Raw genomic sequence first — 18641 nt, forward strand, 5'->3', positions numbered from 1 at the left:
TTGCACAGTCTAGTGGCTCGCCAGTACGTCCATGCGACACCTGCTAAACACAAGGTGAAGTATTCTACTATGACTTTTTTTTCCCCTTAAGGATCCTATCTCCCAAGCACCTGGAATCAGTTAACCTGGTGGCATAACAGGCAGAGTGGATCTTCTTAGTACCTGGAATCGGTTAACGTAATGGAGTAACAGAGCAGGGGGTGGGTGGTGGTTAGCAAAGTGGCACTTTTTGTTGTGGTTGTTGTTGTTATAGGCTGTGTGTGCTTGGCAGAGATAGAGAGTGGGAAAGCCAGAAATCACCCCCCTCACATACACACACATACACACACACACACACACACACACACCCACACAAAGGACACGGCAATACACCACTCCTTTTGGGCATGCTTGCCCTTGTGCCCGGTGGGTTTTTCTAGCCACAGTATCCAGGACTTGAAGCACACAGTGGCCATGTGGGATCTAGCTGCCTTAATATCCACACCACCTGCTAGCCCCCATAGGAAAGGGGCTTTAGAAAACATTTTTTTAGTAAAAAAGAAAAATCAACTTTTAAAATGTTTAATTTCTTTATTTCATGAGAAAGAGGTTGTGCGGAAGAGAGAAAGAAAGAGGTGGGGTGGTGGGATGGGCAGTGTTCTCAATAAGGTCTTACCATGTCCCCAGCTCTCTAGCTAGTCAGAATCTTGGTCAACTCAGGATCTGAACCCACAGTCAGCTATGTGGTTGCTAGCACTTCAGATCAGTACACTACTACTTGTGCCACTGAGGCTGAGTCAAAATGGCTTTTGAGCACAATATGATACAATGTCTATTTAAGAGCAGGACACTGCTGAAGTGCACCTTAAAAGCAACTCTGGAAGCCACAGTAGGAAGGATGGCACAGTAGGAAGGATGGCTGCTAGTTTGTTGACTTTATAGTGCATAGAGCATGAGGGGTCCTTTCCATTGTCCTGGCCTGAAAACCTCATGCCCTTCCGGAGTCGCTCCTATAAAACAATCCTTGGCATTGATAGAGGTACCTTAGTACATCTTTCCCATTTTCCAAGCCCCAAATGAAAAAAGAAAAACAAAAACAAGACAAAAACAGTTTTAAAGGTCCAGCAGTGGTAAGGTGGTTGAAGCACTGGACTCCCATTTGGCTGAGCACAGTTCAAGTCCCAGACCTGGAGGCTTGCTTTCTCACTCTCTCTTTCTTTCTGTTTCTGGTGAGTGTACATGTCCTATAGCAAATTTAAAAATAAATAAATAAATAAAATTAAATAATTCTTTAAAAAACAATGGTAGAAAAAAATGGAAAGAGCTGAAGAATAAATTAAATCTTTCATTCCCTCCAAGAAACAGTTTGTCCCTCACATGCTTTTCTATAAAGTCTATGAAAGTTCAACTCAGCCTAACAAAAGGCCAACAGGACAAAATTAATATTAAATAATTTTCTTAGCAAATAAAATTGAGAATGCCTCTATCTTATCAGACTATTTTAGACACTCTTAAAATATTTCCATCATTCTCTAGAAAGTTTATTCCTAAAGGTAGAGTTTAATATGAATTTTGTTTTTCTCTAGAAAGTTTATTCCTAAATGCAGAATTTAATATGAATTTTGTCGTCTTAAAAGATACTAGATGGACAAATGTCAAGGTAGAATCCATGTAGCTACCAACAAACCCCTATTCTAAGGCAGTGTGACCCCTGATTTATGCTTATTGTGCCTGTAACAGTGTGGCGTCTTACTGTTAACCACTGCTCATATGTATGATGTCTGGACAACACTCTCCAACAGAAATACAATGCAAGTCACATACATAATTTAAAATTTTCTAGTTGTCACATTTTAAAAAATATAAAGAAACCTATAAAATTAATGTTATCTCTTTAGGGAGATTTCTGCTATAGGGTGTGGTGTGTACACTCACCAAAGAGACAGAGAGAGACAGAAGGCAATAAATTACACACACACCCCCCCAAAGGGATGGCCACACCACAATCCCTTCTCCTCCATTCTCTTGGGATTTGGGGCACCCATGCACACTAACTCAGTGTGAGTTTTAAGTCCCTGGGTCCTGAACTCAAATCACGGTCAGCTACATGGGACTCCAACAACATAACCATTACACCATCTGCTGGTCCCTATAATTCATTGTAATAATATATTTAACCCACAGTATCCGAGATACTATCATTTGCACACGTAATCAATATTAAGAAATCATTGAGATATTACACTTTTTTGGTACTAAATCTTCAAAAATCTGATGTGTATTTTGTACATTTCAACTCAGAGGAGCCATCTTTCAAGTGTTGATAGCCACATGTGTGTGGTGGCTGTTGTACTCAACAGGTCCCTCTGGACATTAGAGAGTACTTCCTTATTTCTCTGTCCAGTCACCTGTTGTCCGACCGTCACTCAGTATCCAGGACACCCTTCTCTGTTCAGTCTCCTCTCACAAGTACCCCTCGACTCCTATCCTCTCACAACCATAGACTTCCTCTCAAATTTTCCTTACCTCTCCACCTTCCTCCCTTGATTCTAGCTCAGCAAGCCCAAATAATTTTTCCCTCAGTGAAACTAGAGGATAAGAGTTGAGAAATTAAAAAAAAAAAAAAAACCTAGGGATCAGCAGTTAGCGTAATGGCTATGTCGCTGGACTCCCACGTAGTCGAACGCGGTTCGAGTCCCGGACCCGATGGCTTAAACTCACGCCGGGCGCGTGTGCGTGCGTGCCCAAGATCCCGAGAGGAGAATGGAGGAGCAGGGATTGCGGCGTGGCCATTCCCCCTGGGGGGTGATTTCCTGCTTTCTATCTCTCTGTCTCTCTCTGTCTGTCTGGCGAGCGCACGCGCCCTATAGCAAAAAACTTCTCCAAAAAAAAAAAAAAAAAAAACCTAGACAACAAATACATCTTTCTCTTACTTATGTTGGTCCTACCACAGCTGTGATATGGTATGATGCTAATAGATTTATCATTTTTTTTCTTACCAAAGAGCCCTCTCCCATTTTGTTTGCTCTGCATAGGGGTGGGCAGTAGAAATAAAGGAGAGGACAGATGAATGACAAATACTATCCTGCCTTACTGACTGTAGGAGGAGCTTCCTGGGGAATGCAATATTCCTTCCCTGTGTGCTCATACATGGTAGGATAACAGCCCCGTAAAAGCTACCAACTGCTATTGCTTCAGTGTGAGACACTCCAGGAAGTGGCCTGTCAGAGCCTTTAATAGGACCATGCGGTTTAGCTTCAGCCCCAGGGTGTGGCCTTGTCAGCATTTACTCCAGAAGATTCAGCCCTAGAAAGTGTGACTCTTCCCCATGCAGGCAATGAGAGGTGCAGATGCTAATCTGTTGGGTTGATCTCACCAGGCCCTGATCTTGGGTCAAGTGTACTGAGAGCAATACCACTGGGTTTACCAGACAGCAGAGACAATCCTAAGATAGATACCCCTTCCCTGGCCCTTTTCCCTGGGCCCAGTCTGATCCCATGAGGAAAGTCTTGGGCTAATATTAACAAATGTTCACCATGACAATACCAGAACAAGAAAGCACCTATAACCTGTCATGGACACCTTGTCATTTTATGTCAAGAGCAGCCAATCTGAGCAAACATGGTGACCTTCCGACTAACAGCTGAAAATAACTGACTTTGACTTTGCATTCTACTTTCCCTTCCCCATGTTCTGCCCTTTAAAAGAATAAACTTGGAACAGGCCTGGGATCACAGAGAAGTCAAGACCACCCGATCCCCGCTTTTCTCTGCTTGTATGTCTTTGCGTGTTTATTTTTATGTTTATTCTCTAATCCACAGCTTCCCACTCAGAACATGCATTCCTTTAGCCATGCAGGACACAGCAACTTTATGAGCCTACTTAAAGGTGCATGGCACAGTAGAAAGGGCCCTATGGTAAGAGACAGCAAGTTTTCCCCAACTCTCTGACCTCGAGCATGTCTCCTTGGTCACGGAGGCCTAACATCCCCTAGCATGCTCAGGATCTTCTAGAACTTGACGTGCTGGAAGCAGAGGCTGCTGTGAAGAAATGGTGGGAGACAAGGCCACAGGAAAAAGGGGGCTAAACTTTGAAGAGCTAGGCACTTCTTGGGATATGACTAATTCCAAGTTGGTAGGGAACAAAGAATTGTAAATGGAAGAATGGCTGTCCTCATTGCTTTGTAAATTTCCCAAGAACATTTGCCTCAATAAAATCATACATTTCTTTCCTTGAAGACCTTTATGAGTTTCCTGTTTCTTACAAGGTAAAATCCAGGCTCTCTGGTGAAGTTTACAAGGCTGGACAACCGGGCCCAGGCCAACATTTCAGACCTCATTCTCCTCCAATGTCCACATATTTTGTTCTTATAGAGATGGGCCTGGACAGCCACTGAATGGGTTAGAGTGGTTCGTGTCTCTGGGTCCCTCTGTCCCTCACCTCCTTTTTCCTTGGTAAATGTCTTTTCTTGTCCAAATTTCATGTCTCTGTGAAGTCTTCCCTGACATCTCTATGGGGAGCTAAGGGCTTCTCCTATGGCTTGTCCACCTCCATCACAGCACTCAGCACATTGCTGTGACTGACCATTGGCTTATCTGTTCCCACAGGCTGTGAGCCCATCTTTCGTACACTTGTTTAATCATTCCACAAATATTCTCACTAATAAATATGCTAGGCACTGTTCTAGGTACTGAGGATACAGCAGTAAACAAAACTGGCCTGTTGTCATGATGTGTATTTCATGGAGGAAGGTAGACATTAGATGAGTAAATAATGTGTATAGAAGTGAGATGATTTGGCACCAAAGCTTCCAGACTTCCCAGCCCCTTGCAGTTAGGTGGGGCCTTGGTGACTATCTTTGGCCAGTGGGCTGTGAGCAGAAATGAAGTGTGTTACTCCTCGTCCAAAGCACTGAGGAGTTGGTCCATGAGCCTCTAGCTCTCTTCTGCTGTAGCCGGTGGAAGGCACATGTTGAGATGGTCAAGCCACAAATGGAAAAGTTCTAAATCCCTGGGGTCACTGCTGGAAGATAGCTGCCTAAGAAGCAACTGGTCCCACTGTGGGCTCTGCGTGACTGAAAAATTTATTTTTAGTGTTAGGCCACTGAGATTTAAGGTTATCAGAGAATAACTTAGTTTTTATGGACTAGTGAAGATGGTTTTAGGTTCTGTGGAGGAAATGTAAGTCTGAAGGGGGAATAGAGTTGTGCTAGAGGTTGGTGATAGGATGCTATAATTTAAGTCAGGTGAGCAAGGAAGGCCTTACTGAGAAGGTACTGCTTAAGTCAAGTTTAAAAGGAAATCAGGAGGGACTAGCAGATGGCATAATGATTACTTCACAGGATTCCCATGTAGTCAACCATAGTTTGAGTCCTGGATCCAGTGGCTTAAAAACTCAATGCCGGACACGTCTGTGTGCATGCCCCAAATCTCGAGGTGGCTGGAGGAGAAAGGATTGAAGCATGGACATCCCTCTCTGTCTCTCTGGTGAGCACACAAAAAAAGGAAATCAGGAATCAAGCCATGTGACTGACTGGGAAAAGAGCACCAGACAGAGGGGAGAAGCCAATGCAGAGGCCCTGAGATAGGACCATGCCCAGCAGCATTGCAGGAACTGTGAGGAGTTAGGCATGACTAGAGTGGATAGAGTAGAAAGCAGTAAGCAATGAGGTTAGACAAACGAGGAAAGGTTATATAGGTCCTTGTGGGCCATTGTGAGGATTTTTACATTGACTTTGAGAGAGAAGGAGATTCCTTGGAGAGTTCTGAGCAGAAGAGTGATGTGATTTGACTGATATTTTAATACTCTTGCTGCTGATTGAAGGTGCTCTAAGGCTGAAGCAGGGAGATTTGTTAGAAGGCTACTTCATTCATCTATCCGGAGATGATGTGTCTGAGAAGATGCATGGTGAGAAATAGACAGATTCTGGATATATTTTAAAAGTACAGCTAGCATAATTTTCAGGCAGAGAAGTCAAGGTTGATTTCAAAGTATTGCTTGAGCATTTTTAAAATTAATTAATTAATTAATTAATTTATTTATTTATTTATTTTTTAGTTTGACCAGAGAGGGACAGAGGGTGAAGAGAAAGCAAGCTGCCAGGTCGGGGACATGTGAGAGAGAGAGAAAGTGAGAAAGCAAGTGACCAGATTCAGGACTCAAACCCTGGTTGGCCATGTGGGAGTGTCCAGCACCTTAACTACCACACCACCTGCTGGTCCCTGCTTGAGCATTTGTAAGTTTGGTGTTACCAAGAACAGTTTGGAACAGATCTGTTGGGATGATTAGGATCTCAGTTCAGGACATGGAAATTTGAGATGATGACTAAATGTTCTGGTGGCAAAATTAATTCAAGAGTTTGTGTGTATGTGTGTGTGTGTGTCTGTGTGTGTGTGTCTATCTTTCACATAGAGGATATTTAATAAATGTTTATTTGACAAAAGAAAGGTTCTGCCCACAGCAGAATGATTGTGATAATACAAAAAGACCATGTACACGAAACCGCTTTGCAAACCATATCATACTGTTCAAATGCAGATGAGCGGGACCAGAAGCTGGCATACTGGCTACATCGCTGGACTCCCATGTAGTCACTGCAGTTTGAGTCCCAGACCCAGTGGCTTGAACTCATGCTGGGCGCATGTACATGCGTGCCCAAGATTTCCAGAGGAGAATGGAGAAGAAGGGATTGCGGCATGGCCATTCCCCCTGGGGAGTGATTTCTCGCTTCTGGCGAGCGCACTGCCCTATACCAAAAACCTCTCAAAAAAAAAAAAGCAGATGAGTTATGATAACAGTATTCTCTACTGATTAAGAGGAAAGTGGAACAAATCTCTGATTTTCTTTTAAAAATCATAACCAACAGATTGACCCATTCACACAACAAATTTTGATGAAATTCTTAGGTTGAATAATTATTATCTGAAATTAATACCAGGTGATTTAGAAGAAGGTAAACCAGGCAGAAAAGTATTGTCTATATTGTTAAAATGCCTAAAATCCACATTAAAATAAATGATGACAGAAGTTACTAGAGAGGAAACAAAGGAATGATGGGCCACCAATTTTTTTATAGTTACTGTGTTTAGCAAATACTTATCTTGGCATCAGTTAATTTTCACACTTAAAATTGTATGAGTCACTCCAAAGATCATATTATTATATTTTTTATTCAAACAGGTAATTACTGCCCTCACCTTCCTGCCATTATTCCAAGCAGAATATTGAAAGATTAACTCTCTAGACCACAAAACCTTTAGAAAGAAGGTCTTCCGCATGACTATAGAACATAATAAAATAAAATGAAATGAAAAAAACATTCGAGTTACTCAGCTATAACCCTGCACGAAGGAATTTGGCCCTCTGTTCTCCCAAGTGCATCTCCTGTGGATATAAGTACACGTTTCAGAGACAAGGACTGGGGAAGGAAAAGAGCAAAATCTAGCAAAAAAGGGAAGGAACACATATCATAAAGGGATTGAACAATGGCACATGGGAGGGAGAGTGGGGACGTGGGCATTTAAATAGATGAGTTTAGAGTTAACGTCACAACCATCACATTTTCTTTCAGCTTCAGAACTCAATCCAGTAGCCATTTTCTTTAAAGTCTTGTAAAATTCCCCTGACAAGAACATTGGCCGAAGTCTTTTCCAATAAAGTGGATCAAGTATAGCACATTAAGTTGTCCTTTTTTTTTTTTTTTCTCAGAGTAAAGCTCATTTTTCAAAACAAGAGACAGGAACTGAATGCCAATAGAAGCCAATATGATAGTTTATAACTCTGAGCTAACGGTTTAATTTTTGTATGCAGTATATCATTTTCTCAACATCTTTTCTATTTCTCTCTGATACCAAGCATTTTGTAACAAACAACAATTTCACTTTTAGAATTCCAGTTGAGGGAAGCTCTTGGTTATTAAAAAGTTTTATAATTAAAGAATAGCAAAAAGCAAAACAAGATTTTTTTAAAAACCTGCTAGAGGAGTTCTTAACTGGGATATTATCATTTTGATGATGTACTACTAACCGTAGCTATTCCGGTTAATAGATATGCTCAAATTTTCATTTATTAGAAGGGTTCTAAGTTTCTGCTTGAAGGATTAAAGCACATAAACACATAAAAACTAATTATAGACCTACGGAACTGAAGTGCCCCAGAGAGCACCCTCGTTCACCTTTCTGTTGTTGGTAATTAACCATCTAAGCAGAAGATAGCATGTCATGTTTGTGAAGCTTCCAGAGGGGTTCCCATAGTGTACGGCAGGCAATGCCATATACACAAACCAGCTGACAGGTCTATGGAGAGTCGGGATATGACCACTTACAATAGAGCAGAATGGATTCTATTGGACAATTGACTACCTAGCAAATTTTTATGCTCTGTGAATGAACAGATGTGAGATGAAAGATCAGGAGTTACTGGTTCCACAGTTGAGATGACTCGTGAATAATAACAAAGAAAATCAGATTTTAAAAATATACAATACAGTATATGTTTTAAAAACACAGAAAATAATAAGCACTGCAGAGGATATGAATTTGGAAATCTTGTGCACTGTTGTAAATGTAAAATGGTGCAACTGCTATGAAAAACAGTCTCAGGACCAGCAGTTAGCATAGTGGCTATGTCACTGGACTCCCATGTAGTTGACCGCGGTTCGAATCCCAGGCCCTGTGGCTTAAACTCATGCTGGGCTTGCGTTCCCAAGATCCCGAGATGAGAATGGAGGAGAAGGGTTGCGGTGTGTCCACCCCCCTTGCAGGGTGATTTCTCGCTTTCTGTCTCTCTGTCTCTCTCTGTCTTCCTGGAGAGTGCATGGGCCCTATATCAAAAACCTCTCCAAAAAGAAACCAAAAAACACCCAAAAAAAAAAAAAAAAAAAAAAAAAAAGAAAGAAAGAAAGAAAAAGAAAAAGAAAAGAAAATATTATCAAGGCCCCTCAAAAAAATTTAAAAATAAAATTATCATACAATTCAGTAATTCTACTTCTGAGTATATACCCAAAAGAATTGGAAGAAAGAATACAAAGAAATATTTGCACACCTATGTTCATAGTAGCATTATTTACAATAATCAAAACAGAGGGAACCAGCAGTGAGCGTAATGGCTATGTCGCTGGACTCCCACGTAGTTGACTGCAGTTCGTGTCCCGGACCCGGTGGCTTAAATCTCACGCCGGGCGCGTGTGCGTGCGTGCCCAAGATCCCGAGAGGAGAATGGAGGAGAAGGGATTGCAGCGTGACCATCCCCCCTGGGGGATGATTTCTCGCTTTCTGTCTCTCTGTTTCTGTCTGTCTGGCAAGCGCACGTGCCCTATCGCAAAAACCTCTCCAAAAAAAAAAAAAACAGAGAAGCAACTCAAGTGTCTATGAACAAATGAAAGGGTAAACAAAATGTGGCATGTATGTACTATAGAATATGATTCCTTAAGCAGGAAGAAAACTGACATACTTTATTTTATTTTATTTTTAAAATATATTTTATTTCAATTTCTTTTATACATTCAATCACATATGTCCCTTAGTTTGCAAAGTGAATATTCCAACATGTATACATTTCTCACAAATCCAGTTGGGAATATACTATACACATCATCCTCAAAGACAATAACCCATCTCTCTGCCGCACAAGTGGCCCGCCCCTCCATTTCTCCCCCCAGTGTCCCTCCTCAGTCTCTCCTCCTTCACCCACACTCTTCCCACACTGTATCCAATATTTATAACCATGTTCTATGTTTATATAGCCTCTAGTCATTAGAAAACTGACATACTTTAAATCATGGGTGAACCTTGATGACTTTATGCTGGGTGAAATAAGCCAGTCACAACAGGACAAATCCTGTATGATCTCATTTATGTGAGGGACCTAGAGCAGTCAACTCAGAGACAGAAATAGAGTAGTGGTTGCCAGGGGCAGAGGAAGGGGGGAGTGAGGAGTTGTTTAGTTGGCACAGATTTTCAGGTTTCCGAGATAAAAAGAGTTCTAGAGATAAATGGTAATGATAGTTGCACAACAACGTGAATGTGCTTGGCGTCACTGAACTATACTCTTAAACATGGTTACGACGCACATGCACATCCATGTGTATTGCAGCATTTATCACAATTGCAAGGACACAGAACCAACCTAAATGTCCAAAAAGTGATAACTGGTTGAAAGACTGTGGTACAGGTATACTATGGAATACTACTCAGCCATAAGAAGCAATGAGACCCTATCATTTGATTTAAAGTGGGTGAATATAGAGGACTTAATGTTGAGTGAACTGAGCCAGACTTTGAAAGACACGCACTTCATATCCCCACTTAATATGTACCAAATGTCGGCACCCTGTGACGGAAATTGAGAGACCCGAAGATATGATGTAGCAAGCGTAAGTGTAAATACCAGAGACTCTCAGGAAGAGGAGTGGGAGATAGAGAACTGTGGTAGAAGATGAGCAGGAGGGGCAAAGGGAAGAAACAGATAATGGACAAAAGAATGTAAGGTTCTCTGTTAGAAAAAACAAACACGGTCTGTATTTTTTTGTTTACAAAATAAATATATAAAATAAAAATGGTTAAGATAGTAAATTTTGCTATGTGTATTTTACACACACACACACACATACCCCACACATATTTATATAATATATGAAGCTAGGAAAATGTATGTTAACTTTTTTTTTCCATTATTGCTCATCCCACAAATCCCCTTTACAGACTTTTTTATAATCATCTCCCTCCAAAGAAATACTAATGCCAAAGATATACCGTATATGTGCTTATGTGCATGCCTGTGCTTTATATAGAAAAATAACATTTTCCCCCCCTGGAATACCTACTTTTCACCTGGGCATTATTACAATTATTACCATTAGGCTATAGGGATATGAGATTGAACTCTATGAGAGCAAAACATAGGATTTTTTGCCTGATATATGTTAAAAACTACAGGTAGAGATTAAAAATCACAGATTCTAAAAGACCTGTGTGCAAAGTATCAAAAATCACTCATCCATCCTTGGGACTAGCAGATGGCATAATGGTTACGTCGCTGGACTCCCATGTAGCCAACAATAGTTTGAGTCCTGGACCCAGCGGCTTGAGACTCATACTGGGTGAATGCATGCATGCCCAGAATCCCAAGAGGAGAATGGAGGAGAAGGGATTGTGGTGTGGCTGTCTCCCCAGGGGGCTATTTCCTGCTTTCTATCTTTCTGTCTCTTTCTCTCTAATGAGTGCATGTGCCTTGTAGGAAAAATATCTCTCAAAAAAATGCATTCATTCTTTTACAGAACAGATATTTTCTAAGCATCTACTGAGTTTTAGGCTTTGAGCTGAGCTATAGGAATACAATGATAAACAAAATAGGCCTGTTCCTTTCTCATAGTAATTTACAATCCAGTGGATGAGACAAATACTGGTCAAAAAAAAAAAATCACACAACTAAATGTAAAACAGCGACATTAGTTAAGTGTCGTGAAAGAGAGATAGAGATACTTGGAGCTATAGAGAAGAGAAATTTCCTAGGGAATTGATTGAGTTGAGGGCGGGAGATAAAGAGGCTTTAATTAGGCAAGGAGGAGAGGGAGACCTTTCCACAGAGTAGGGACAGTCTGTTTAAAGGACTGTCGTCAGTTGCAGCATGGCACCCTTAAGAAGTCAAAAGAAGACACAAGTGACTGGGACACAGCAAGCCAGGTGCAAAGTGATGCAAAAGGGAATCAGCCCGGGGTTCCTCATCCTTGGCATTATTGACATTTGGGTCTGAGAACTCTTTGTTCTAAGAGGCTGTTCTGTGCATTACAGGATATTTGGCAGCAACCTTGGCCTCTAGCTACTAGATGCCAGTAATATTTCCCAAAAAATGTCTCCAGACAAGGCCATATGTCTTCTAGAGGCAAGATCACCCTTGGTTGAGAGGCACTGAACTAGAGACAGGCATGGGCTAGATGGTAGAGGTCCTGTTAAGGAGTTTTGGGTTATTCTGTGAGCAATGGGAAGCATTTTAGAGATCTTAAAAGGGAAATGACATCATAAGAACTGCATTTCTAAAGGATCCTCTGCTGGAGGTGAGTGAAATGGAGAGAAGAGAACTCTGAAGCCAGAGGAGACATGAATAGGCCAATTAAGAAGCTAGACCAGTTTAGAAACCAGTCCTTGTGAAAGACAAAACGAGCTTAGACCAGGGCGGGGCAAGTGGAGACAGAAAGAAGTAGACGGATTTGAAAGACAGGAAGTCAAACCAACAGGACAGGGTGATAAATTGGACACATAGGGTGAGGCAGAAAGAGACTTCAAGGATGATTCATGTTAGAGGAAGTGGATGGGTGGTGGTGCTATTTGCTAAAATGAGCTCTAGATGGCCTAGATTCATGGGGGACGATCACATAATTTAATCATGTTAAAGCTGAGGCACCTTTGAGGTACCCAGGAGCTAATGCCAAATGAAGAGTTGTGTATGTGGGTCTAGACCTCTAGGAAGCCTGGATCTGAGAGCATTTGGGGAGCATATGGTCTAAAAATGCTCATTACAGTTGTGAAAGTGTATGTATCTCCTAGGGAAGGAATATAAGAGGGAAAGACAAGGTCCTAGAATGGTGCTTGAGTGCGGCTATCATCTGCTGATCTCAAAGAGAAAAATGCACCTCAGGGAATCAGAGAGGGAGTGGCTCGAAGCTGGCAAGATCATGGAGAATGTGGAACATCAGATGACCAGAGAAGAGACTGAGTCAAGTAGCAGAGAGTGCTGAGTCAGAGGCAGAGGAGAGGTTACATAAAATGACTCAAGAAAATCTGTTGGGGTCAGGCAGTGGTGCAGTGGTAACACAACTGAACCCACATGGAAAAGGTCCCAGGTTCACATCCTAGGAATCCTGGGATCTCCCTGAGGATCCTGAGAGTGCCCAAATATCCATGATCTAAGTTGGCAGAGATTGGGGGTATTCTGTGAGCAATGGGAAGCATTTTAGAGATCTTTAAAAAATTCTGAGAGGAGAATGAAGATATATCCCCTGTTTTGGGGGGATATCTCTCTCTGTCTCTCTCATGGAAAAAATCAATAAGTAAACAACAACAAAAAAACGAGAGTCTGCTGGCTGTAGAACAAAGGTTGGCTGGTTTTCGATCTTAGTGAGAATGGTTTGTGTGGCTTAATGTTAAGGACAGGGGCCAGGAAAGAATGAGTTGAGGAGTAAGAGGTGAAGAAATGAAGATAGTACAGTTAACATCTTGGGAGGTTAGATCATGAGGGAGAAGCGAGACATAGAGTGGGACCTGAGACAGGGCGTGAGGATGTTTTAAAATGGGAGGGAACGTGTTTCAGTGTATTGGGAAGAATCCGGATGAGGAGACTCGGGTATCCAAAAGGGAGGAGTGAGGCTTTTGAGGTGGAAGAGAATGGGATTAAAATGGGATTCCAAGCATGGAGAGGCAATGACCTTAGAGAAAAGATTTTTGGGCATGCATGCAAATGCACCCGGTGTGAGTTTAAGCCATCCGGTCCAGGACACGAACTGCAGTTGACTACATAGGAGGCTTCCGCTGAGATTGAGGGGAGACTGGCCATAGGAGGGAGTGAGTTCAAAGCTTTGAGGTGGGTGCAGAAGTTTGAATTTATGAGAATTATTATTAGAATAATGATTTGTAGTAAGCAGCAGAGCCTCAGTTATCAAAGAAAAATGACATATGATTGAAATACTTCTTACTGTATTTGTTTCCTAGGAATAGCATAGAAGTGCCACTAACTAGGTAACTCACAATGACGGAAGTTTATTCTCACAGTCCTAGAGGTCCCAAGTTCAAAATCAAGGCATTGGCGGGCCATACTTTCCCTCAAAGCTCTAGAGAAGATCCTTTCTTGCCTTGTCTAGCTTTGGTAATAGCGCAAATGCACCCGGTGTGAGTTTAAGCCATCCGGTCCAGGACACGAACTGCAGTTGACTACATAGGAGTTCAGCGACAGCCATTAAGCTAACTGCTGGTCCCCTCCAGCATGAGTTTTAAGTCACAAGGTCTGAGACTCAAACCATGGTCAACTACATGGGAGTTCAGCAATGTAACCATTATGCCATCTGCTGGTCCCCACATCACTCAAACTTCGACCTCTGTCTTCTCTTGGCCTTTTTTTCTATGTGTCTATCTCCAAATTTCTCTCTCTCTCTCTTTTTTTTTTTATAGAGGTTTTTGCTATAGGTCATGTGTGCTTGCCAGAAAGAGAGACAGAAAGCGAGAAATCACCCCCCGGTGGTGGTGGTGGTGGGGGGATGGCCACGCCGCAATCCCTTCTCCTCCATTCTCCTCTCGGGATCTTGGGCACGCACGCACACGCGCCCAGCGTGAGTTTAAGCCACTGGGTCCAGGACTCAAACTGCGGTCAACTACATGGGAGTCCAGCGACATAGCCATTATGCTAACTGCTGGTCCCCAAATTTCTCTTTTTTGTAAGAATGCCAGTTATTGGATTGGAACCCATCCTAATTTTAACTTGATTACATCTTCAATGATCCTATTTCCAAATAAGGTCTTATTCACAGGTTCCAGGTGGACATGAATTTTAAGAGATATTATTTGATCCAGTACATTACTAAGACATGGGATTATGCTAATATAGTTTGGAAATACAGAATTAAAACAAAATAATTTTAATAGTTAACATTTATGGATGCCAAATGTCTGGTACCACATATTCTCTGTACCAACGACTATAGTATTTGGTGTCTCCACTATCCCCATGTTTCAGATGAGGAAATGAAGGCTAAGAGTAACTGAGTGATTCGCCCAGGGTCAGCTCCTACCAGAGCCAGCACCTGAACCCAGGCTCTCTGACTCCAGAGGACACCTTGAACAACAGAGTTAGTCCAGTCACTCCTTAGTAATTAGAAAAATGAGTCAGCTGGTCACCTACCACTGAGACGAGCTCTTCCCACCTACACTCTTCATCAATTTTTTTTTTTTTTTTTGCATACAGCTTTTTATACTTTCAGAATGCTCAGAGCTCTGTGTCAACAGCCCACTGCGCAGGGGCAGAGCCTGCTGCAGTCCATTTGGGCTTGTAAAATCTAGCCCTTCCCTTTCCAGTAACTTCGGGTTTGGCTCTGTTCCTCAGGTCCACAGCGTCCAGTTCATGGAGTTCTCGGAAGTGGAAAACCAGGACGACTACTATAGCACAGCAGCTGGCTTTGTCCACACCCAGGACCAGCAAGGGGTGCATATCATGTATGACGAAGCCCTGAGTGATCTGAAGGAGCGAGAAGCAGAGCTGCTGCTCGTGGCCAGCCATTACATCGAGAAAGAGAAAGGTAAAAGGTCAGATTTCTACCCATCTACTGGCCAAACAACGGCCTCTAAGGGCTCTATTTGACACGCCCCATCTCAGCATATAAACACACATCCTATTGTATCTGAAAATTGAATAGGTGTACACCACCCCTTCCCACAGCACACATTCACTTTAGAAAAGATATGGTTCCAGGATCAGCAGATGGCATGATGGTTACGTTGCTGAATTCCCATGTAGTCGACCATGGTTTGAGTCCCAGACCTGGCAGTTTAAAACACATGCCACGCACTTGTGCACACGTGCTCAACATCCGGAGAGGAGAATGGAGAAGGGATTGTATCCCCCTTGGGGGGTGATTTCTTGCTTTCTGTCTCTCTGTTTCTCCCAGTCTCTCTAGCAACTGCACACACTCTATAGCAAATAAATCTGTGTGTGTGTATATATATATATATGTATATATATGTATATATACATATATATATATATATATATATATGTGTGTGTGTGTATTTCTGTTTCAAGTTCAAGACCCACTCTGATGAAGACTGTGATCACCTGATCACCATTTTAAGGCTCCGTTGTCATTCTTGCTATTGTTTAGGCTCTGCTTGTTGCCTGGGAGCCCACTGGGTACAGTTGTGGTAAACCCATGGGAACCAAAGTGAGCAAATGAAATGAATGAGTTATTTTTCTAAGCAAATGACCTTGAGGAAAACTACATTTAAAAGCAGGGCCATCCCCAGGTTCCTAATGGGAAACCACCAGGATGCAAAAAGATCTAGCTAGAAAAATACCAGACAAACCCCAGAGAGAGGAAGCATTACTCAGGGTAGTCAAGTAACCCATGATCTATCTTCTCTTTTTCCTTTTGGCATCACTTGAGTTTATCCAATTTTAGAACTACATGAGGTAAGAATATTTTTTTTGGAATAATTTGCCAGCGTTAGCATTACATTTGGAAAGAGCTTAGAATTTCTAGACATATTACAACACCTAAAGGAAAATTTAGCAAGGGTTTGTGATACTTTGTAATACACATAGACTACCATGAAGAATCATTAGTATTCATATTGTTATAAAATGCTGACTGAAGAATGATTGACAACTAACTTTTCGGATTCCAGAGAGAATTAATATATAAGATTGAATTCTTGGTCCTATCTTTGCCACAACCATTGCGATTTGAATCATGGATACAGCGATGGCATAGAATATTCCAGGGCATTTCATTTCAGTGCTTAGGTTTCATCTTTACTGGTTATCCTACATACTAATGCGTCGTTTTGTCCATATTTATTTATAATACTGCGCAACTGTTTCTAACTGCTAAGAATATAATGTGACTGAAGTCATTTAACCCCCTGGGCACCTTCCTATTTTGCTGCTAAGTATGTAGTCACCTCTCATGGAATGATTTTTCCTAATTACTGCTGCAGAAGTTCCTGACTGAAGGCTTCCTCTTGCCTAGTACTCATCACATACTTGATCATTACTGAGCTCAAACCTCAGCACCTAGGAATCTCTTAGTGTCTAATGAGTCCTTTGGATATAGTTCACTTAGAAGTTTAAAGTAATAATAACATCGGTAGTGAAAACGAACATTAATGTGGTGAAAAAATATTTTAGTTGAGTAATGACAATGATTACCTTTATTATGTTGGTAATGAACATAATTAAGAAACATTTGGGGAACTTCTCTGAAAAGTGTTGGCTTGGCTAATGGAAATAGCAGGTTAAACTGAGTTTGTTGTTAAACCGTCAGCACCAGGGACCTGTTTTTAGAAGAGGAGAAATATATGTTTTGCCTTTAAATGACAGGTTTGAAGACATTTCAGCATGGATTTCATGTTAACTGAATTTGGGTTTTGTTCCTAAAATTAGTCTTTAAAAATAAAATTGGAGAGTAAAACCACAAACGCCTGTTGACTTAGAAGTCAGCAAGGATGAACCCAGGGCCTATCTTTGCTGCTGGCTCCTTAGCTGACTTTAGGCATCCTGGTGCCCGATTCAGTATTTCCATTCCTGAGATGGAGCTGTTACTCCAAATGGCACATTTCTAATAGAAATAGCTTCTCTGGATGGTCTGTCTCTCATCACCCCACCCTTTCTCTCCTAGGTCACAAAGAGGACAGTGAGTCAAAGCCTGGCCAGGTCCGGGGATGGGCCCATCCAGGAGTGGACAGATTTGCCGTTCTGTTTGACGTGTGGACTTGGGAAGCAGCTCTTCTAGAAAATAAGCGCCAGGTACTTTTATCTAGAAAACAAAACATCTGTTAAAAGCCATTCTCGCAGGCCAGCTGCGATAGTACAGTGGTAATGCAGTGCACTGCAATGCTGAGACCACATGGGAAGATCATGGGTTCGCATCCCAAGTTCTCCCTACACATGCTGGGTGCGTGTGTATAAGCCTGTGATTCTAGTTGGCTAAGGCCAGGGGTATGTTGAGGTATGAAGACCCAATCCTGTTAGAGGTACTTGTCCCTTTCTCCCTGTTTTCCTCTCTCATGGGAAAAATATATAAATAGACTTCTAAAAAAAATATTTCAAGGGAACCACCAGTTAGCATAATGGCTATGTCACTGGACTCCCACGTAGTCGACCGTGCTTTGTGTCCCAGACCCGGTGGCTTAAAACTCACACCAGGCGCATGTGCGTGCGTGCCCAAAATCCTGAGAGGAAAATGGAGGAGAAGGGATTGTGGCGTGACCATCCCCCCGGGGGGTGATTTCTCGCTTTCTGTCTCTATGTCTCTCTCTGTCTGTCTGGCGAGCTCATGAGCCCTATAGCAAAAACCTCTCCAAAAAAAAAATTTTTTTTTCAAGACCTAGTAGTATTTTTAAATGATTCTTTGTTAAACTCAGTGGAACTTTTAGGGCAGTTCTCAATGAAAGGAATAATTTTATTTAAATAATCCCATCTGATTATAAGGATGTGAATAATAAATATTATTTCCTTAAAGATTCCTTAGCAGAGGAAACTGGAAACTGTAGTTCTTTTTTTTTTTTTTTTTTGAGAGGTTTTTGCTATAGGGTGCATGCGCTTGCCAGACAGACAGAGAGAGACATAGAGACAGAAAGCGAGAAATCACCCCCCAGGGGGGATGGCCGCACCGCAATCCCTTCTCCTCCATTCTCCTCTCGGGATCTTGGGCACGCATGCACGCGCACGCGCCTGGCGTGAGTTTTAAGCCACCGGGTCCGGGACATGAACCGTGGTCAACTACATGAGAGTCCAGTGACATAGCCATTATGCTAACTGCTATTCCCAGAAACTGTAGTTCTTCATCACAAGAAAATAAAATGTGGGGGCTGACAAGGTGGTATGGTGGTTAAGGAGGTTAGACTTCCACATGGCCAACTGTGGTTTGAGTCCCAGACCCGGTGGCTTAAAACTTATGCCAG

The 18641-nt window shown here is 42.0% G+C and overlaps 1 protein-coding gene across 1 annotated transcript in view; it reads left to right on the forward strand.

Moving 5' to 3' along the window:
- Window positions 1-18641, forward strand: part of CCDC162P (coiled-coil domain containing 162) — a 185821-nt gene that overhangs the window by 40889 nt on the left and 126291 nt on the right. Inside the window, exons 14-16 of the mRNA XM_027775129.1 lie at window positions 25-54; window positions 15067-15259; window positions 17357-17484. Of these exons, the coding sequence (XP_027630930.1) occupies window positions 25-54; window positions 15067-15259; window positions 17357-17484 (351 nt within the window). The remainder of the gene's footprint in view (window positions 1-24; window positions 55-15066; window positions 15260-17356; window positions 17485-18641) is intronic.

This window comes from Tupaia chinensis, unplaced genomic scaffold (assembly GCF_000334495.1).
Source record: "Tupaia chinensis unplaced genomic scaffold, TupChi_1.0 Scaffold000527_1, whole genome shotgun sequence".
Taxonomy (NCBI): domain Eukaryota; kingdom Metazoa; phylum Chordata; class Mammalia; order Scandentia; family Tupaiidae; genus Tupaia; species Tupaia belangeri.